Source organism: Eubalaena glacialis, chromosome 13, assembly GCF_028564815.1.
Source record: "Eubalaena glacialis isolate mEubGla1 chromosome 13, mEubGla1.1.hap2.+ XY, whole genome shotgun sequence".
NCBI classification, from domain to species: Eukaryota; Metazoa; Chordata; class Mammalia; order Artiodactyla; family Balaenidae; genus Eubalaena; species Eubalaena glacialis.
The window spans coordinates 88,489,775-88,512,082 of record NC_083728.1 but is presented as its reverse complement, the minus strand read 5'-3'; the positions used below and the strand labels follow the sequence as shown (position 1 = coordinate 88,512,082).

The following is a 22,308-nucleotide window of genomic DNA, read 5'->3' as shown; positions in this document are numbered from 1 at the left end:
TCTATGCTACTTTTCCTCAGGATCATCTTCCAGCTTCCCAGGTCTGTCCTTTGTTGGTACTCAAGCTTGTATCCACTTCTCTCCTTCATCACCTCTCTGTGGGGCTCCATTATCCTAGAGGTTCTAGAGGTGTGCTACATACTAACCTTGGTTGTGTGTCTCACTGCCTCCTCTGGGAAGCTGCTCTCAAGGTAGGGGACTGTATGGGCTTCTAGCCCCCAGCCCAGCACAATACCTGCACCTGACATTCACCCACTTGGCCTTGAATCAATGTGTGGATGAACAGACATATTCAGGCATTGTATTTCCAGTGGCAGCTGTGGATTTTAACAGGTGCCTCCTGGAGAAAGTCTGAACCCAAACTTGACAAGCTATGATGGTAGAAATTTCATGTTGCATGACAAGGTCCCAAGGAAATAAAAAAGGCAGGTGACATAGTTTGGACTTACTATAATTTACCAATGAGACCTCCACCTACTCAGGCCAGTGTTGGGCAACCCTGGGGACTTTCAGGCCAGAGGGACGGAATGTATTGGCAAGAGGTGAGTATCGCTTGCTCCAGAAGGACTGAAAATGAGAAAGGATAAAGGGAGAAGGAAGTGCACAAACACAGCTTAAATGTCCTGTGTTTCTATTGAGTTTTAAGAACTTTTGAGGTTTTGTTTTTCGTATAATCCACAGTTTCTCAGGCCAAGGAGACACAGGATTTTGGTCAGAGGGAAGACAATGAACCAGTGTAAATTTCAGACCCTCAGTCCTCTAATTTCTCCCATGAGGAATGGGGTGGGGGCTCACAGATGCCACTGACTTCTACTACAGACCTCCTCCTTAGTAACACCTTGCTACCCCTTAAATATTTTCCATCTAGTCAATGATAAGGAAGCATCTGCTCTGACCGCCCCCCCTTTGCCCCATAGAAAAACCTCATGTCATCTTTATGGAGTCTTGTTTGCTGTGTGTGCCACATCACTGGTGAATAAGGAGGTTGGAGGTCCACTTGGTCACTGGGCTGCTTTCTCCGCTTCACTCCCTTCACTCTCATTGATTTTGGACTTGTGGCCTTTCCAGAGAGAGGGGGTCATTCTTTGGTTAAGAATCTGTGTAACTGCTGTCCACTGAAGGACCCTCTGAGGGGCGGGACAGGAAGACTGAATGGATACCCCTTGGTGCAGCCATCACCGCATGGTCCATGTCCTGTCTCTCCTTCGGGGGCCCTCTTGTCAACAGAACCCTGACGGATCATCCTGAACGTGCAGTGATGGTGGCCAAGGCACAGCCAGGCCCTCTTGTATTAACAATACAGGAAGATGATGCGGTCACCAAATAGCCACAGGAAACAGACACACAGGGGCCCAGAGTTCTCACTACTACCAACTCAAGTCCACCAACCTTTCTGATTTCCATGCTGTAAAAAGCACTCTGCAAGGTACCAGGGGCATAAGGGTGACTAATACTCAGACTGTAGCCCAAACTCTCAATCTGTTAAGGGAAATAGGTGTGGAAACCAACAATGGTTCTGGAGGATAGAAGGACAATAATAGAATTGTGTGTGTGTGTGTGTGTGTGTTGGAGTGGGGGTAGGGGGCACGATAGAAGTCATCCAGAAGAGGAAGTGGTTATTCCTGTTGGTTAGGGAAGTCTCTAAAACAAAGTTCTTTCTGAGCTGGGATTTGAAGGATGGGTAGGTGCCTTATGGAGAAACAAGGATATCTAGGCAGAGGAAACTGCATGGTAAAAATTAGTAGACCTAGCGTGTCTGAAGGATTTCAAGTTTTGGAGTTCAGGCAGTTACAGAGAAAAGGGCAGTTTAGAGGATATTTATGGCTAGTAGTTTTATTTGAGTTTCTGTAACCTTTGAAATTACTGATAACACTGATTGAGTTGTTATTGAATGGCCACAGAATATGAAGTCAAGGGAGGTCAAACTGAACTGTCCGTGATGCTTTGCCAACTATCAAGGCAGAGAGGGCTCATGCAGGTGGAGCACAGGTAGCCCTTCTATTGGCTGCAACTCCAGCTCCACCCCCTTCCCAGGACGTAAACATTTCAGCCTCAATGAATCATCACTGGGTGTGAAAAGAAGCAGGCAGGCAAAGAGTAACACGCACAGCTGAAAAGAAACCCAGAGGAGAGAATCACCGAGGAAAGTAGCCATGGACCTGATCCCAAGCTTTTCTGTGGAAACCTGGGTTCTTCTGGCTACCAGCCTGGTACTCCTCTATCTGTGAGTATCTGTGGGTCTGATCTCCCCTGTAACCTTGGACTTGAGGTGCTCATCAGGTCCCACTTTCCCTTTACTGTTTTGAGGATCAGTTAGTGGAGGGAAAGTTGCTTAAGCTGTGGATGCTACAAACACCAAAGTGGTTATTATCGATCTTAACCCAGTTCTGTTGAACGAGTAACCAACCAACACCCCCCCCCCCCACCACCGCGCAAGTTTTTATCTTCTGTAGCTAGGAGGGTTTAGTGACGTTATTTGCTCCTGGGGATGATTGACTACCAGTTTCCATGGACCCAGACTAATCAACCAGAATCCACCAGGGGAAGATTTAAAACAACTGGTCCCTGTGCAGTGGGGTGCTGTCCCCTTCCCAAGCTCTGGGGATCCTGGAGACATGTAGTAACTTGGGATTTGTCTCATGATCTTCACCTTCTGGTTTCAGTATCTGCTGCAAGAGTTGTGTAGAAGGATTGGCCCCTGTGTCACTCAGGGGGTTCCTGCTTCCTTCCCTCCCTCCCCGGATGTCATTTACACAAGGCACCTTGTCACCCAGGGGCTGGAAATTGATCGCCCTTCACTTCAGATCAGCTCTTCCCCCTTTCCTGTGTCCCTCCTATGGCACCCTCTTCCAAGACTCAATTCCCCCACCCTGTACTATGCAGAACTATCTACCCCCAAATGAGAAATCTTTAGAGGAGAGGACACTTGGCAGAAATCTTGAAATTATATTCATTTCTTTCAGCTTTTCCTCTCGTCTCTGAGAGCTTTAGCATCAGCATAGAAATTTGAGAGTTCATGTAACACATTGAAAGTTCAGAAAGAGAAATTGATTTGCCCTGGTTGTGAAGGCAAAGGAAGGAACTGGGGTGGGAATAGCCCAAGTCACTCCCATTTTGGAAGTTGGTGCTCACACCCCCACCAACTTTTCTGGAGGAAGGATCTAAACACCCAGCTGGGCTTGGCCAAAGTGCCTCTGCTGCATCTTCAAGCACAGTTTCTTTCAGGCAATTTTTGGGTTTATTTTATCACATATTATAAGATTTGATGGATTTGTACAGAATATTTGGAACCTGTAAGACCTTAAAAACTAAGCTTCAAAGAAGAAAAAGGTCTTAATCAAACATTCTGGAACATTTTATGGTTATTCATTCTGTGTTGCACGATGCCTCTTTTGCTATCTTCAGGGAGGTACCTGAAGTTTGCAAGGCCCACTTTTAGCTAAAAGTGCTTGCAGAGCATGTTGAAGCATTTATACATAGCATACTCTTCAGCCATACCTTTCTAATTTGCCCCTACAGAGTTAGTTTTGGTGGCCTAGCAACTTCATCACTAAAACCATTGCCAGCAACCTCTTCCCCTCAACCTCTCTTTTCCTCCACTCTGTCAATTCTCAGAAACACCAGACTGAGAAGACCTGCAAGATTTCAAACCCCCCAGCTGTGGGATTCCACACAGAACACATGTAGATGAGTTTCATGTACACCAGCTGTAGGAAGCACCAGCCTTAATGGCTTTTTGAGGTAGTTGGCGCACAGAGGCAGTAAACAAACTAATCTGTGATTGAGGATTTTGAAAAAAATGAGTGTGCCTGGTACTGTGTTTAGCAGGTGAGTATCACAGGTTGGAGGACCAGATACCATTTGAGAAAGAATGGTCTGGAAATGGATCCTCTCGTCATTGGTTCACTTATACAGTTATATTCAGGGAACATATGTTCAGTCACCCTTCTCTGTAGGGCAAGTCAAGCAAATTGCCTGACAACAGAGACTTGAGTGTAGCTGAAAGGTGCTCACATTTCTATGATGCCAATGGAAGCCTTGAACACAGTTTGTATTTTATAGAAATAAGGACACTGTTATTCTCTAAGGCTTGACTATGAAGTTGGATTTAAGAAGAATTAAATCCTAAAATGGGGTCAGGACATAGAGGGAAAGAAAAACATAAAAATCTCCATGCGAATTGTAAGAACAATGTCACAGTAGACTCTCAATAACTGTTATTTTGCAGACGACGTTAAGCAAAATCTCATTATTGGAACAGAAAAAGAAATTTTCCCTTTCTACCTAGAATGAGACTCTCCAAATCATCTAAGAGTCAAGTTACTAAATAAATATGAGTGAATTCCCTGGAAGAATCCCAGCCTGAACCTCTCAGGACCACTCAAATTAGAAACATTTATAAAGTATTCACTCTAAGATTGGAACTATGAAGACTTCAGCTGCCTTTAGCTAATCATCATTACCTTTTATGGGTCTCATATTGGTGGTGGGCAAGGAGATGATGAGTGAATGTAATGATTGCTTTTGGAGCTGCTGATATTATTTATTGCCTACATGTTATCTCCCTAGGTTGACTGTTCCAGTTCTGAGTCAGTGACTGGCCAGCTCCAGCACCAATATTCCACAATTCCTGTGACCTGGTTTCCTCTTTCACTTTATAGATATGGGACTTATTCACACGGACTTTTTAAGAAGCTGGGGATTCCTGGGCCGAGACCTGTGCCTTATTTTGGAAATATTCTGTCCTACCGAAAGGTATGTGTTATTTGAGCTCCAGCTTTGCTTCTTATGGTGGCAAATCTCAGCTGAATAATATAGTAAAACTGCCCCTCTTCAGGAGGAAGTTCTGAGGTTTCACACTTTCCAGAAATATCATGGGCCCCACCCAGCACATGGCCAATTTTACAACACGCCTCCATTTTTAGCTGTTAGGAGCCTCCGGTTTTGCCGCCTCAGACAGCCCAGCTCTCTAGCTGATTCAGCACAGGACTTGATGTTCCATCTGGTGAGTATCGTGAAGAGGATTTTCTTTCTGCCAGGTGCAGATTGCCAGGAAGGCACCATCCCCTCAGTATTAGGAGAAAAGCGTGAAGAGGGTGCCTGGTCGTGGCTTATTAAGCTGCGTACACTACAGTCAGGCTTTCCTGTTGGTAGCATAAGCTCTGGGTAGCATTTTTTTCTTCCTCCTGGATTGCTTGGTAACTTCGGTTTCTAACGCAGCCTGAGTATTCAATGTCGGGTAATTTGCACATACTTGAATTATCTCAAGAACTACTAATGCCTGCAGTTATTTCTGTGGCTCTACTCCATTTTTGCTAACCCTGACATCTTTTGCGTTTCGAGGGGTGGAACAAGAGCTTTTTGCTTTACTTCTGTGCCTCCAAAGAAAGCACCTTATGGATGCATCTGAGCAGTGAGTAGGTGTAACGGAGACAAGATGGTGGTTGTCTAGTTACTTCAGGTATTTAACCACTAAATAAGTTGTGGGGTTTAAAAAAAAAAAAAAAAGTAAGGCAGATTCACATATACAAAATCACTAGAAAGGATATGATTTGACAAAATTATTAAAAATTGAACTGAACTCAATAGAATGTACTAGGTGGCATATGGGCTATGAATTCTGGCCAAGCCTTGATATTAATCCAGCTCTGATGCCTTGCCCAGGGCCTGGGCCCTGAAATGAAGGTCATGAGCTACGTCCATGTGTCCAGGGGGCAGAGCCTTGTGTGCAGGCTGCTCTCTGGCTCAGATTTCCTTTCCTGCAGACATAAGGCTTGTTTCTCAGATCCTGATTCTCCCAACTGAGGTCTTCATTGTCTCATTACTGCCTATGAACTTCATGAACTTTTTTCTCTCTGAAAAAGCAATAATTTATTTTCCACCTTTCCCAGATGAGCTCCTTAGTAGATGCACTCCAAGACCCATGTTTCTGAGACCTTCATTTTCGTAGGTAAACCATCAAATATCACAGCAGAAACTTAGTAACAGGAAGTTTCTTTTTCCTTTAAGCAACAGAGGGAAAATTTAGGGCAAGTGTTTTAATTGGCGTTGTTGTTTGTAGTTGTGTCAACTCCCCATCTTTTCTGTGTTGAGCTGGAAAACTAGAAGGTGATCTACTTTGTCATTCATTCATTCACTCGTTTATTTTCTCACTCAACACAAACCCCTTAGACTTATTTAAATCTGCTGGACTAAAAAGGTCGCTGGTGTCTTTAACTTCCTAATTCTGCTAGAAATCTAGAGAGGGCTCATGAGATAAACGAAGAGGCTGCTTAGCAAGGAGATGAAAGTGTGTACAGGCCGATCTAACGTACCCTTCGCTTCAGTTTTCTCACGAAAGACAAGGAGGTACTTAGTATTCACAGGCAAAGGTAAGCATTTAGTATCTGTAATAGTTAGAGGAAATGCAAGAGTGATTTAAAATTCTCTGTTTCCAATATCTCCTCTATTTTCCTTCATTTCCCCTAAGACGTCTCTGAATAAGAACTTCCTTCCAACTGCCAGTGGAAAATAGTAAACCTGATTTCATGGGTTTCAAGATATTTTTGTCCCCAAAAGAGGTAGGGTTCAATACATTTAGTTTAATAATCTAATTTTGTTTCTCCTTGCAGGGTATTTGGGAGTTTGACAATGGATGTTTTAAAAAGTATGGAAAAATGTGGGGGTGAGTATTCTGGAAAGTTCCATTGGATAGACTTGTTATGATGTGGTGCCCCCCTGTGGTATGGAAGACAATCTCAGTCCAGAGCTTCTTGGGATGAGGTCATCTATTGTAAAGCTTTGGAGGCTTGTTCTATCTACCAGGGATCCAAGGTGTCAGCCAGGTGTCCAGGTCTACAGTCTGAATTAGGCCTGGAGATTTGCAGGTCATCACTTTTCTCCAGACTCTGAGGCCCAGGGACTCCTAACATCGCTTTCTGTCCAGTGTCACGCTTCCCCCCTTCTCCATTTTTCTTTCCTTAGGTTGCATTTAATTGCATAAAATGCATTATTCCAGAACATTCTAATATGTGCCCATAAATGCATTTTTTGACCCTTTCCCACATGATTCACTTTTAATTAAAAGCCAAGAATCCTTTATTTAAGTTTTGCATTTAATATGTCCTTTTGGAAAAAGAGCTGGGGGTTATAGGTAAAGAAAATAGGAAACAATTTCTGCTCAGCTTTTTACTTTCTCTACAAGTATGGAGGTTTTTTTGTTATTGTTTTGTTTTTGTTTTTAATTTTCAGCCAAGACTTTCCAATGTAATTGTATTCAATTATTGTTTTATCTACTATTTTTCTCTGACTTTGAAGAGGTGTGGGATATATCTAACCCAGAGTGTATCATGTGGGCTCAGAGATTTTAGGAGTTTTGTAGGTTTGATGAGAGCAGCAGGAGAGGTGTAATGTAGTGATTATTTGCCAAAAGGAAGTGGGAGAAGGCTCTGCCTCTCTGTACCTCTTCATCTTCTCTGATCAAGTCCTCAAGAACCATAGGGCCTTGCTGAGTTGCCATGGCCCCAAAAGTCAATGTGATTGAGTGGACAGAACACATAGCCCTGGATCACGACTGGACCAGCTCCAACTGCCCCTCCAACATTTAATACTTGTGAGGTCTGGATAGAGTCACTTTTTCTTGGTGGATCCCAGTTCTCTCATTAGAAAATGGTTCTCATGCTTGGGTGTAAATGAGAACCACCTGGGAGAACTTGTTATAAATACAGAACTTTGACCCCACCCATCAGCATACCAAATCAATATGATCTGGGGTGGGACCCAAGAATCTGAATTTTAACTGGTAGTATAAGAAATACTAAGGCTGGAGTGACATCTGAATATAAAGCGTCACCCCAAACCACTATCCCTTCTCCACCCAGGTGTTTTTGAAAAAACGTGGTGGGAAAAAGGGAATCATCCAAGTAATATGGTCAATCAGATGGAAGAGCAGATTAAGTGCCTCTTCAATCCCTTCCGTCACTGCTTCAACACTAAATGCACATGACACCCGCTTAAACCCTCTGAGTTTTAGAATTTTTGGGGGGGGAAATAATGCACTGGTTCTCATCCATTTTTATATGTGATCACAAAACCATTTGAAATTCCTGTGTGAAGTCAGAGGAATAATAGGTAACATGTAGAAAACCTTCCATTGTGTTCTAGCCACTGCAAATGATTGATAGAGGAAACAAAATGCCGGAAGACAGTGAGATTAACTTAGAGTCAGCCTCATGCCAGCCGCCCATTCCCATGAACGGGCATCCTGACAGTCAGGAGATCAGGCCAAATTGGGATGTATCACATCTGAGGAGTTGGCTTTTTGTGGTTAGGTGGGTCAAACGTAGGCCTGCCCTGCTGCTAATGGCTGTCACCTACACGGAGCCTGAGGCCCACTTGGGACCCATGTCGAAGAATAAATATAAGTAATGAAAAGAAAATATTTTAAAAATGAATTATACATGTTCCTCTGAATTTCTTTATTCTCTTTGTCCTTTTGTTTCAAATTTTTCTAACCTTGATGCTACCAAGGATATCTCCTTATTAATATAATATTTCCTTTTAAAAATTATGAACTAGAAAGCAAATTTTAGAAAATAGAGCAGAGAAAATCTTTCATAATCCCACTCTCACTTGTGGAGTATTCCAAATCTTCTTCCATTTGCAGACACATTTTACCTATTTATGATCAGTGTGTCTATAAGTTTCATAGGCCTTTTTCATGCTTTTGATATATCTTCAAAAATGAGTGGGTGGACTCTCCTTAATTAATTATTTTTTTCATTCTTAGACAATTTACTTGCCTTCAATTATTTACTAAGCTAACTTCCTTTTTGATAATGAAATATTTTAAACCTATAAAAGTTATGGAGAATGGCATAGGAAATACCCATGTAAACAACACCTAGACTTAACAAATGTTCTAATGTTATTTCTAACCATGATCTCTAGGAGTAAGGTTTATGTAATGTCAGGATGAGAGTCTGGACTTAAGCTGTGACTCCAGCTGCAGAAACCGGATCATTAAATTTAATCACAGCTCTTTTCCCTACACAGGTGTTATGAAGGTCAACAGCCTCTGTTAGTTATCACAGATCCAGACATAATCAAAACAGTGCTAGTGAAAGAATGTTATTCTGTCTTCACAAACCGGAGGGTAAGCATCCATTTTTTAAGTTTAAATTTTATTTATTTATTAAATATTTATTCTGTAATAATTATAAATTCACAGGATATTGTCAAAAGAGAAAAATACAGGAAGGTGCTGTGAAGGAAACCCTTCATCTTGTTTCCCCCAAAGGTTAATATCTTGCATAATTATAGTACAATATCAAAGTAGGAAATTGACATTGATACTATCCACATAGCTTATTCAGATTTCATCAGTTTTATGTGCATTCATTTGGTGTGAGTGTGTGTGTTACTCTATGAAAATTTATCATAGATGTAGATTTGTGTAACTACCACCACAATCAATGTATAGAAATGTTACTTCCCCATCAATCTCCCTCTAACCGTTCTTTTATAGTCACAGCGAGCAGCTTGTCTTTTCCTCTTATCAGGGTCTTAGTAGACCAATTTTTTTTTTTAAATTTTACACTTTATTTATTTATTTATTTATTTTTGGCTGTGTTGGGTCTTCGTTTCTGTGCGAGGGCCTTCTCTATTTGCGGCGAGCGGGGGCCACTCTTCATCGCGGTGCGCGGGCCTCTCACTATCGCGGCCTCTCTTGTTGCGGAGCACAGGCTCCAGACGCGCAGGCTCAGTAGTTGTGGCTCACGGGCCCAGTTGCTCCGCGGCATGTGGGATCTTCCCAGACCAGGGCTCGAACCCGTGTCCCCTGCATTGGCAGGCAGATTCTCAACCACTGCGCCACCAGGGAAGCCCCTTTTTGTATTTTTATAGTTTATTATTTTATCAATACTAAAACACTTCATGAAATCACTTTTTTTTTTTTAACATCTTTATTGGAGTATAATTGCTTTACAATGGTGTGTTAGTTTCTGCTTTATAACAAAGTGAATCAGTTATACATATACGTATGTCCCCATATCTCTTCCCTCTTGCATCTCCCTCCCTCCCACCCTCCCTATCCCACCCCTCTAAGTGGTCACAAAGCACTGAGCTGATCTCCCTGTGCTACGCAGCTGCTTCCCACTAGCTATCTATTTTACGTTTGGTAGTGTATATATGTCCATGCCACTCTCTCACTTTGTCCCAGCTTACCCTTCCCCCTCCCTGTATCCTCAAGTCCATTCTGTAGTAAGTCTGCATCTTTATTCCCATCTTGCCCCTAGGTTCTTCATGACCATTTTTTTTTTTTTTTTTTAGATTCCATATATATATGTTAGCATATGGTATTTGTTTTTCTCTTTCTGACTTCACTCTGTATGACAGTCTCTAGGTCCATCCACCTCACTACAAATAACTCAGTTTCATTTCTTTTTATGGCTGAGTAATATTCCATTGTATATATGTGCCACATCTTTATCCATTCATCTGTTAATGGACACTTCAGTTGCTTCCATGTCCTGACTATTGTAAATAGAGCTGCAATGAACATTGTGGTACATGACTCTTTTTGAATTATGGTTTTCTCAGGGTATATGCCCAGTAGTGGGATTGCTGGGCCATATGGGAGTTCTATTTTTAGTTTTTTAAGGAACCTCCATACTGTTCTCCATAGTGGCTGTATCAATTTACATTCCCACCAACAGTGCAAGAGGGTTCCCTTTTCTCCACACCCTCTCCAGCATTTACTGTTTCTAGATTTTTTGATGATGGCCATTCTAACCGGTGTGAGATGATATCTCATTGTAGTTTTGACTTGCATTTCTCTAATGATTAATGATGTTGAGCATTCTTTCATGTCTCTGTTGGCAATCTGTATATCTTCTTTGGAGAAATGTCTGTTTAGGTCTTCTGCCCATTTTTGGATTGGGTTGTTTGTTTTTTTAATGTTGAGCTGCATGAGCTGCTTGTAAATTTTGGAGATTAATCCTTTGTCAGTTGCTTTATTTGCAAATATTTTCTCCCATTCTGAGGGTTGTCTTTTTGTCTTGATTATGGTTTCCTTTGCTGTGCAAAAGCTTTGAAGTTTCATTAGGTCCCATTTGTTTATTTTTGTTTTTATTTCCATTTCTCTAGGAGGTGGGTCAAAAAGGATCTTGCTGTGATTTATGCCATAGAGTGTTCTGCCTATGTTTTCCTCTAAGAGTTTGATAGTGTCTGGCCTTACATTTAGGTCTTTAATCCATTTTGAGTTTATTTTTGTGTATGGTGTTAGGGAGTGTTCTAATCTCATTCTTTTACATGTAGCTGTCCAGTTTTCCCAGCACCACTTATTGAAGAGGCTGTCTTTTCTCCATTGTATATCCTTGCCTCCTTTGTCATAGATTAGTTGACCATAGGTGCGTGGGTTTATCTCTGGGCTTTCTATCTTGTTCCATTGATCTATGTTTCTGTTTTTGTGCCAGTACCATATTGTCTTGATTACTGTAGCTTTGTAGTATACTCTGAAGTCAGGGAGTCTGATTCCTCCAGCTCCGCTTTTTTCCCCTCAAGACTGTTGTGGCTATTCGGGGTCTTTTGTGTCTCCATACAAATTTCAAGATGATTTGTTCTAGTTCCGTAAAAAATGCCATTGGTAATTTGATAGGGATTGCATTGAATCTGTAGATTGCTTTGGGTAGTATAGTCATTTTCACAATATTGATTCTTCCAATCCAAGAACATTGTATATCTCTCCATCTGTTGGTATCATCTTTAATTTCTTTCATCAGTGTCTTATAGTTTTCTGCATACAGGTCTTTTGTCTCCCTAGGTAGGTTTATTCCTAGGTATTTTATTCTTTTTCTTGCAATGGTAAGTGGGAGTGTTTCCTTAATATCTCTTTCAGATTTTTCATCATTAGTGTATAGGAATGCAAGAGATTTCTGTGCATTAATTTTGTATCCTGCAACTTTACCAAATTCATTGATTAGCTCTAGTAGTTTTCTGGTGGCATTTTTAGGATTGTCTATGTATAGTATCATGTCATCTGCAAACAGTGACAGTTTTACTTCTTCTTTTCCGATTTGTATTCTATACCTTTTTCTTCTCTGATTGCCGTGGCTAGGACTTGCAAAACAATGTTGAATAATAGTGGCGAGAGTGGACATCCTTGTCTCATTCCTGATCTTAGAGGAAATGCTTTCAGTTTTTCACCATTGAGAATGATGTTTGCTGTGGGTTTGTCATATACGGCATTTGTTATGTTGAGGTAGGTTACCTCTATGTCCACTTTCTGGAGAGTTTTTATCATAAATGGGTGTTGAATTTTGTCAAAAGCTTTTTCTGCATCTATTGAGATGATCATATGGTTTTTATCCTTCAATTTGTTAATATGGTGTATCCCATTGATTGATTTGCGTATATTGAAGAATCCTTGCATCCCTGGGATAAATCCCACTTGATCATGGTGTATGATCCTTTTAATGTGTTGTTGGATTCTGTTTCCTAGTATTTTGTGGAGGATTTTTGCATCTATATTCATCAGTGATATTGGTCTGTAATTTTCTTTTTTTGTAATATCTTTGTCTGGTTTTGGTATGAGGGTGATGGTGCCCTCATAGAATGAGTTTGGGAGTGTTCCTTCCTCCGCAATTTTTTGGAAGAGTTTGAGAAGGATGGGTGTTAGCTCTTCTCTAAATGTTTGATAGAACTCACCTGTGAAGCCATCTGGTCCTGGACTTCTGTTTGTTGGAAGATTTTTTTTTTTTTTTTTTTTTAGATTTGAAACAATCTGAATTTTTCATGCTTTCTTTTTACCTAGAGATTGCTTCAAAGTTTAGCTGTCAGTGGAAAAGCTTTCTCTAATTTTTAAAAAAATTTAATCTATTTATTTATTCATGGCTGTGCTGGGTCTTCGTTTCTGTGCGAGGGCTTTCTCTAGTTGTGGCAAGTGGGGGCCACTCTTCATCACGGTGCGTGGGCCTCTCACTATCACGGCCTCTCTTGCTGCGGAGCACAGGCTCCAGATGCGCAGGCTCAGCAATTGTGGCTCACGGGCCTAGTCGCTCGGTGGCATGTGGGATCTTCCCGGACCAGGGCTCGAACCCGTGTCCCCTGCATTGGCAGGCAGACTCCCAACCACTGCACCACCAGGGAAGCCCCTGTTGGAAGATTTTTTAATTACAGTTTCAATTTCATTACTTGTGATTGGTCTGTTCATATTTTCTATTTCTTCCTGGTGAGTCTTGAAAGGTTATACCTTTCTAAGAATTTGTCCATTTCTTCCAGGTTGTCCATTTTATTGGCATAGAGTTGCTTGTAGTAATCTCTCATGATCCTTTGTATTTCTGCAGTGTCAGTTGTTACTTCTCCTTTTTCATTTCTAATTTTATTGATTTGAGTCCTCTCCCTCTTTTTCTTGATGAGTCTGGCTAATGGTTTATCAATTTTTTTTTACCTTCTCAAAGAACCAGCTTTTAGTTTTATTGGTCTTTGCTATTGTGTCCTTCATCTCTTTTTCATTTATTTCTGATCTGATCTTTATGATTTCTTTCCTTCTGCTAACTTTGGGGTTTTTTTGTTCTTCTTTCTCTAATTGCTTTAGGTGTAAGGTTAGGTTGTTTATTTGAGATGTTTCTTGTTTCTTGAGGTAGGCTTGTATAGCTATAAACTCCCCTCTTAGAACTGCTTTTGTTGCAACCCATAGGTTTTGGATCATCGTGTTTTCGTAGTCATTTGTCTCTAGGTATTTTTTGATTTCCTCTTTGATTTCTTCTGTGATCTCTTGGTTATTAAGTAGTGTATTGTTTAGCCTCCATGTGTTTGTGTTTTTTACGTTTTTTTCCCTATAATTGATTTCTAATCTCATAGCATTGTGGTCAGAAAAGGTGCTTGATATGACTTCAATTTTCTTAAATTTACTGAGGCTTGATTTCTGACCCAAGATGTAATCTATCCTGGAGACTGTTCCATGCACACTTGAGAAGAAAGTGTAATCTTCTGTTTTTGGATGGAATGTCCTACAAATATCAATTAAATCTATCTGGTCTATTGTGTTATTTAAAGCTCGTGTTTCCTTATTAATTTTCTGTCTGGATGATCTGTCCATTGGTGTAAGTGAGGTGTTAAAGTCCCCCACTATTATTGTGTTACTGTTGACTTCCTCTTTTATAACTGTTAGCAGTTGCCTTATGTACTGAGGTGCTCCTATGTTGTGTGCATATATATTTATAATTGTTATATCTTCTACTTGGATTGATCCCTTAATCATTATGTAGTGTCCTTCCTTGTCTCTTGTAACATTCTTTATTTTAAAGTCTATTTTATCTGATATGAGTATTGCTACTCCAGCTTTCTTTTGATTTCCATTTGCATGGAATATCTTTTTCCATCCCCTCACTTTCAGTTTGTATGTGTCCCTAGGTCTGAAGTGGGTTTCTTGTAGACAGCATGTATATGGGTCTTGTTTTTGTATCCATTCACTGAGCCTGTGTCTTTTGGTTGGAGCATTTAATCCATTCACGTTTAAGGTAAATTATCGATATGTATGTTCCTATTACCATTTTCTTAATCGTTATGGGTTTGTTTTTGTAGGTCCTTTTCTTCTCCTGTGTTTCCCACTTAGAGAAGTTCCTGTAGCATTTGTTGTAGAGCTGGTTTGGTGGTGCTGAATTTTCTTAGCTTTTGCTTGTCTGTAAAGCTTTTGATTTCTCCGTTGAATCTGAATGAGATCTTTGCTGGGTAGAGTAATCTTGGTTGTAGGTTCTTCCCTTTCATCACTTTAAGTATATGATGCCACTCCCTTCTGGCTTGTAGAGTTTCTGCTGAGAAATCAGCTGTTAACCTTATGGGAGTTCCCTTGTATGTTATTTGTCATTTTTCCCTTGCTGCTTTCAATAATTTTTCTTTGGCTTTAATTTTTGCCAATTTGATTACTATGTGTCTCAGCGTGTTTCTCCTTGGGTTTATCCTGTATGGGACTCTCTGCGCTTCCTGGACTTGGGTGGCTGTTTCCTTTCCCATGTTAGGGAAGTTTTCGACTTGTAATCTCTTCAAATATTTTCTCGGGTCCTTTCTCTCTCTCTTCTCCTCCTGGGACCCCTATAATGCGAATGTTGTTGCATTTAATGTTGTCCCAGGGGTCTCTTAGGCTGTCTTCATTTCTTTTCATTCTTTTTTCTTTATTCTGTTCCGCAGCAGTGAATTCCACCATTCTGTCCTCCAGACCACTTATCCGTTCTTCTGCCTCAGTTATTCTGCTATTGATTCCTTCTAGTGTAGTTTTCATTTCAGTTATTTTATTGTTCATCTCTGTTTGTTTGTTCTTTAACTCTTCTAGGTCTTTGTTAAACGTTTCTTGCATCTTCTCGATCTTTGCCTCCATTCTTTTTCCGAGGTCCTGGATCATCTTCACTATCATTATTCTGAATTCTTTTTCTGGAAGGTTGCCTATCTCCACTTCTTTTAGTTGTTTTTCTGGGGTTTTATCTTGTTCCTTCATCTGGTACACAGCCCTCTGCCTTTTCATCTTGTCTATCTTTCTGTGAATGTAGTTTTTATTCCACAGGCTGCAGGATTGTAGTTCTTTTGCTTCTGCTGTCTGCCCTCTCCAGATAGCTATTTCTTTGGAGCTTCAAGAATAGGCTCCCAGATCTGGTCAATCACCTTGGGACAGTGCCAATAAGACTCTGTGTTTTGCTTTTGACTCTAGTCTTTTGGTCCAGTGGGAGTTATGAAAAATGCCGTCTCTCTGTCTGAGGATGAACAATGGAAGAGAATACGAACGTTGCTGTCTCCAGCCTTCACCAGCGGAAAGCTCAAGGAGGTAAGAAAAGAAGAGGACTTTCAATTAGAAACTTAAGGAGTGACTCTAGGGACAGGTAGAAAATAAGATCATAGTCCCTTTCCAAAGAGGAGTCTGCTGAATTTGAGTTTTCTAATGATGGTCTTTTATCTTTACATCCTAGAAGAGACATTTTAAGATTCCTTACAAAATGCCACTTACTGCTCCATGCTTGGGAAAGCCAGGTCCTTCTAGGACTTGAGTCTGCATTTAACTTCAGGTGATGTTGTACTTTGTATCTAGATGTTCCCCATCATTAGCCAGATTGGAGACGTGTTGGTGAGGAACCTGAAGAAGGAAGCAGAGAAAGGCAAGCCCATCAGCATGAAAGAGTAAGTAGGGGTGAAACTGCTGGTACCTGAGCTCCATTGAGACCCTCCAGCTGCCTGCCAGGGAGCCAGATTCCCACTGCTGAGTTACTATAGTGACCAGACAGAAGTAAGTGTGTGGTGGTACCACTCCAATGGGCCACCCCAGAATGAGTGGTGGCTCGCCAAAGAAAGCAGGGCAGCCGGGAGAGAAAGGGTCTTCTCCTGTGTACATGAGCCAGGATGAACTTATCTGCTTAACTGTCACTTTGGATATTCTGGAAGACAAAAACACATAGTTTAGAAAGGAGAAACATTGTTGTGCACAGTATTGAGTGTAGAGGGTGTGGAGCAGAGGTGGGGAAGGCTCTTTGTACATATTGGCAGGCAGTGCATTGGGCAGGAATGTTACAGTATGGAACTTGAAACAACTTAAATCTCTTCACAGTCTTCCTGAGGAAAATGCTAAATATTAATTCTTAACCACCATTTGTTCTTCCTTCAGCCTCAAAAGAGAGAAGGCCCTGTACAGGCTATGGGTAGAGTGATCATAGCATTTGTTGTCTAAACTGAGATTTTTTTTGTTTTAATTCTGCTGTAACAACAGGTATAAACTGAGAATGTCCCAGGAAAACTGAGGACATAAGATCACTTAGCTATGGGATTCCCTAAGTCAAATTTGGAGTAATTTATTATTTTTTTAACTAGAAATATTTTTAGTTCTTACATTTCACAGAAATGAGTCTGCCCTCAGGGCAACCACAGACCACTGGGGTTGAGGAAGTGTGGGTCTTTCAGGATCCTTAGCAGGGGTGTAAGACAGTGAGAGATGATGTTCCTGGCAACTCAGAACAGGGTGCTGCTGTTCTCTAATGTGCTGAAGAGGAATCAGCTCTGAGCACAGGTTCTGTGGTGAGGCAAGATCCAGATCAACGTCCCCTTTCTGGACTCCCCCAGGATGGGTTAATTTTACACCCTTGGTTCTGCTCAGACACAGTCCTCATACACCTATTATGGCCTGTAGTCAAAACACGCTACTGTACTTTGTCTGATTATGGGTGTCTATCCCTCTATGACTGAGCTCCTTGAGTTTGTGGGGGGATGTCTAACTTGCCTTAGTGTCCCCATCCCTCCTGGCACAGGGCCAGCTGCATCACTGGCACCTCAGACGCACCTCAGGAGTGAGTGATAGTAGCATAGACTCTTCCATGGTCCAGCATGGTTCTGAAAGAGTGTGGCTCTTTACCTGCCTTGTCTGGGCATCTGATTTTACATGCACTTCTTGTTATATGTGTTGGGTAAGGAGAGTAAAGAGGTGTTGATTTTAGTTGTTCATATCTTTCTCTACTCAGCTTCTTTGGGGCCTACAGCATGGATGTGATTACTGGCACAGCATTTGGAGTGAACATTGATTCCCTCAACAACCCACAAGATCCCTTTGTGGAATATAGCAAGAAGATCTTAAAATTTAATCTCCTCTCTCCATTAATTCTCTTAATAGGTATGTGGACTACTTTATTCCTTTTTCTTTATTCCTTCTTCCATCCCTCCTTCCCTCCCTCCTTTCCTCCTTCTCCACCTTTCTTCCTTTATCTTTCTTTTTTTTTTTAACTATTTTTGTTTTTATTTATTTATTTTTGGCTGCATTGGGTCTTCGTTGTTGCACGCAGGCTTTCTCTAGTTGTGGCAAGCGGGGGCTACTCTTTGTTGTGGTGTGCTGGCTTCTCATTGTGGTGGCTTCTCTTGTTGTGGAGCACGGGGCTCTAGGCGTGTGGGCTTCAGTAGTTGTAGCACACGGGCTCAGTAGTTGTGGCTCACGGGCTCAGTAGTTTTGGCGCACAGGCTTAGTTGCTCCGCAGCATGTGGGATCTTCCTGGACCAGGGCTCGAACCAATATCCCCTGCATTGGCAGGCGGATTCTTAACCACTGTGCCACCAGGGAAGCCCTATCTTTCTTTTTTAAATAATAGCTTTATTGAGATACAATTCACATGCCATATAATGCACCACTGTAAAATGTATAATACATTGGTTTTTACATCCTACCTATCCATCAACAGATGAAATGGACAGGCAAAATATATACAACTTTCAATATACACAACTGGATATTGTATGTGTGTATATATACATATACACACACACATATATGTGTGTATATATATGTATATATACATATATATATATATATATATATATGAGAGAGCCAGGTTCTTCTAGGACTTGAGTCTCTCTCTCTCTATATATATATATATATACACATATACATATATATATACACACACACACACAATTGAATATTATTCACCCAGAAGAGGAAGAAAATCCTGCCATTTGCCACAAAGTGGAAGGACCTAGAGGGTATTATGTTAAGTGAAATAAGTCAAACAGAGAAAGGCAAATACTTATGTGTAGAATAAAAAAAACTAAAGTAAAAAAAAAAAAAAGAAGAGGAAGAAAACCAAACTCATAGAAAAACAAGATCAGATTTTTGGTTACCAGAGGTGTGGGTTGAGTGGTGGGAGAATTGGATAAAAGTGGTCAAAAGGTATAAATATTCAGTTGTAACATAAAAAGTACTGAAAGTGTAATGTACACTGTGAGTATAGTTAACACTGCTGTATGATATATTTGTACATTACTAAGAAAGTAAATCGTAAAAGTTCTCATCACAAGGGAAGATTTTTTTTGTAACTATATGAGGTGGGGAATGTTAACTAAACTTATGGGGTTAATTTCACAATATACATATGTTAAGTCATTATGCTGTACCCAAACTAATACAGTACTGTATCTCAACTATAACTCAGCAAAGTTGGAAAAAAAAGGGTTTTAGTACATTCAAAGATATGTACAACCATCACTACAGTCAATTGTTGCACATTTTTGTCAACTCACAGGCCCTGTTCCTGATAACTATCACCTCTCACTCCTCTTAGCCCTAAGCAACCACTAATCTACTTCCTACCTCTTTAGATTTTCTTATTCTGGACACTTCGTATAGATAGAATCATATATGTGGGCTTTTGTGGCTGGCTTCTTTCATTTATCATGATGTTTTCAAGGGTAATCTAAATTGTAGCATATATCAGTACTTCATTTCTTTGTATGGCCAAATAATATCCCATTATATGGACATTCTGCATTTTGTTTATCGATTCATCAGTTGACAGACACTTGGGTCATTTCCAGCTTTCGGCTATTATGAACAGTGCTGCTATGTCCGTTCATGTACAAGTTTTCGTTTAAATACCTGTTTTCAATTCTTTGGGTATGTAGTCAGAGGTGAAATTGCTGAGTTATATAGTAACTCTGTGTTTAACTTATAAGTAACTGCCAAACTGTTTCCCCACAGTCTTTTTTAGGTAAATGTCTATTCAAATATTTTGCCCATTTATAGTTGGATTATATTCAGTACTTCTGTTGTTGAGTTGTAAGTGTTCTTTATATATTCTAGGTAAGAGTCCCTTATCAGACATGATTTGGAAAGTTGTTTTTTTTTTTTTCCTTTCTGTAGGTGTCTCTTCACTTTCTTGATAGTTTGCTTTAAAGTGCAAATTTTTTTATTTTCATCATGCACGAATTCTTTATTTTCCTTTTTTTCCCTGTGCTTTTGGTGTCATGTCTAAGAATCCATTGCCAAATCTGAGGTCTTGAAGATCTACCCATTGCTTTTCTTCTAAGAGTTGTATAGTTTTAGCTCATATGTTTAGGTCTTTGATTTATTTTGAGTTTATTTTTGTATATGGTGTAAGGTAAGGGTCTATTTCATTCTTTTGCATGTAGCTATCCAGTTATCCCAGAACCTTTTATTAAAGACAATTTTGTCTCCATTGAATGGTCTTGTAACCCTTCTCAACATTCAGTTTACCATAAACAAGTGGGTTTATTTCCAGAGTCTAAATTTTATTCTATTTATCTATATGTCCATTCTTATGCCAGTATGACATTGCCTTGATTATTATAGGTTTATGATAAGTTTTGAAATCAGCAGTACGAGTCCTACAACTTTATTCTTTTTTTTTTTTTTCGAGATTGTTTTGGCTCTTCTGTGCCCCTGGCAATTGCATATTAATTTTAAATTCAGCTTTTCAGTTTCTACAAAGAAGCCAGCCAGAATTCTGATAGGGAATGCATTAAATCTGTAGAGTTGCTGTCTTGACAATGTTTAGTATTCTTATACATGTACATGGGATGTTTTTCATTTACTTAGATTTTCTTTATTTCAACAATATTGCAGTTTTCAGGGTAGATGTTTTACACTTCTTTTGTTAACTTATTCCTAAATATTCTTTTTTTATGTTATTATAAATAGAGTTATTTTCTTAATTTCACTTTTGGGTTATTTATTACAGTGTGTAGAAATAGAATTGATTTTGTATATTGACCTTGTTTCCCGAAACCCTGTTGAAATTGTGTATTAGTTCTAATAGGATGTTAGTGGATTATTTAGGATTTTTTGTATACATGATCATGTTATCTGACGGTAGAGGAGTTTTACTTCATTTTCTATACGGATGCATTTTATTTCCTTTTGTTGCCTAATTACCCTGGCTAGAACCTCTAGTACAATGTGGAGTGGAAGCGATGAGAGAGGCTTCCTAGTCTTGTTTTTTTTTTTTCTTCTTTAAATTATACATATGTATTTTATTTACACTTTGTATTTGATGTATTTCATGATAAACAATTTTTTTTCCATCTTAACCATTTTTTAAGTGTGCAGTTCAGCGGTATCAAATACGTTCACATCGTTGAGTAAAAATCACTTCTGTCCATCCCCGTAACTGTTTCCATCTTGTGAAACTGAAGCTCTATACCCATTAAACAATAACTCCCTGTTATTCCTTGCCCCCAGCCCCTGGTAACCACCAGTTTACTTTCTGTCTTTATGATTTTCCTAGTCTTGTTCTTAAACTTAGGGAAAGTTTAAGCTTAGGGGAAGCATGCAGTCTTTCATTATTAAGTATAGTGTTAGCTTAGCTTTTCGTAGATGCCTTTTCTCAAATTGAGGAAATTCCCTTCTGTTCCTGTTTGTTGAGTATTTTTATCACAAGAGAGTGTTGGGTTTTGTCACATGCTTTTTATGCACCTATTAGATGATCATGTGGTCATTGTTTTTTATTCCTTTGACATGGTTTATTATAACACTTTGTATTACTGGGATAAACCCCACTTGGTTATGGTGTGTATCACTTTTTAAATGTTATTAGATTCAGTTTGCTAGTATTCTGTTGAGGATTTGTGCACCCATGGTATAAAGTATGTTGGTCTGTAGCTTTCTTTACTTGTGCTGGTTTGATTGATTGATTAATTGATTGATTGATTGACTGATTGAAGCAAGGTATAGTGACTTTATTTGGAAAGCCAGTAGACCAGGAAGATGGTGGACTAGTGTCCCAAAGAACCATCTTATCCAATTTGCCTGGTTTTAGTACAGATTCATACAATTTGGAAGTGTTCCAACATCTTCCACTTTTTGGAAGAGTTTGTTAAAAAAAAAATGGTGTTAATTCTTTAAATATTTGGTAGTATTCACCATTGAAACCACCTAGACATAAGCTTTTCTTTGCCAAACTGTGGGTGGTTTCTTGATTACTGACTAAAACTTTGTACTTCTTATAGGTATATCAGATTGTCTATTTCTTTTTAAGTCAGTTTCTATAGTTTGTATCTTTCTAAGAATCCATCCATTTTATCTAAATTGTCTAATTTATTGCCATACTGTTGTTCATAGATTACTTTTTTGTATTGAAGTTAAGTTAATTTACAATGTTGTGTTAGTTTCAAGTGTACAGCAAAGTGATTCAGCTATGCAGACACACACACGTATATGTATTCTTTTTTAAAAATCAATTAATTAATTAATTAATTTTTGACTGCAATGGGTCTTTGTTGCCGCGCGCGGGCTTTCTCTAGCTGCGGCGAGTGGGGCTACTCTTCACTGTGGTGCACGGGCTTCTCACTGTGGTGGCTTCTCTTGTTACGGAGCATGGGCTCTAGGTGTATGGGCTTCAGTAGTTGTGGCTCGCAGGCTCTAGAGCACAGGCTCAGTAGTTGTGGCTCAGGGGCTTAGTTGCTCTGTGGCATGTGGGATCTTCCCAGACCAGGGATCAAACCCATGTCCCCTGCATTGGCAGGCAGATTCTTAACCACTGCGCCACCAGGGAAGTCCCTGTATATGTATTCTTT

At 39.9% G+C, this 22,308-nt stretch overlaps 1 protein-coding gene across 1 annotated transcript in view; it reads left to right on the top strand.

The window, feature by feature from the left end:
• The first annotated feature begins 2,153 nt into the window (after positions 1-2,153).
• LOC133103805 (cytochrome P450 3A29-like) overlaps positions 2,154-22,308 on the top strand; it is a 42,162-nt gene continuing 22,007 nt past the window's right edge. The window contains exons 1-7 of the mRNA XM_061209339.1: positions 2,154-2,224; positions 4,662-4,755; positions 6,612-6,664; positions 9,034-9,133; positions 15,680-15,793; positions 16,055-16,143; positions 17,472-17,620. Coding sequence (XP_061065322.1) covers positions 2,154-2,224; positions 4,662-4,755; positions 6,612-6,664; positions 9,034-9,133; positions 15,680-15,793; positions 16,055-16,143; positions 17,472-17,620 — 670 coding nt within the window. The remainder of the gene's footprint in view (positions 2,225-4,661; positions 4,756-6,611; positions 6,665-9,033; positions 9,134-15,679; positions 15,794-16,054; positions 16,144-17,471; positions 17,621-22,308) is intronic.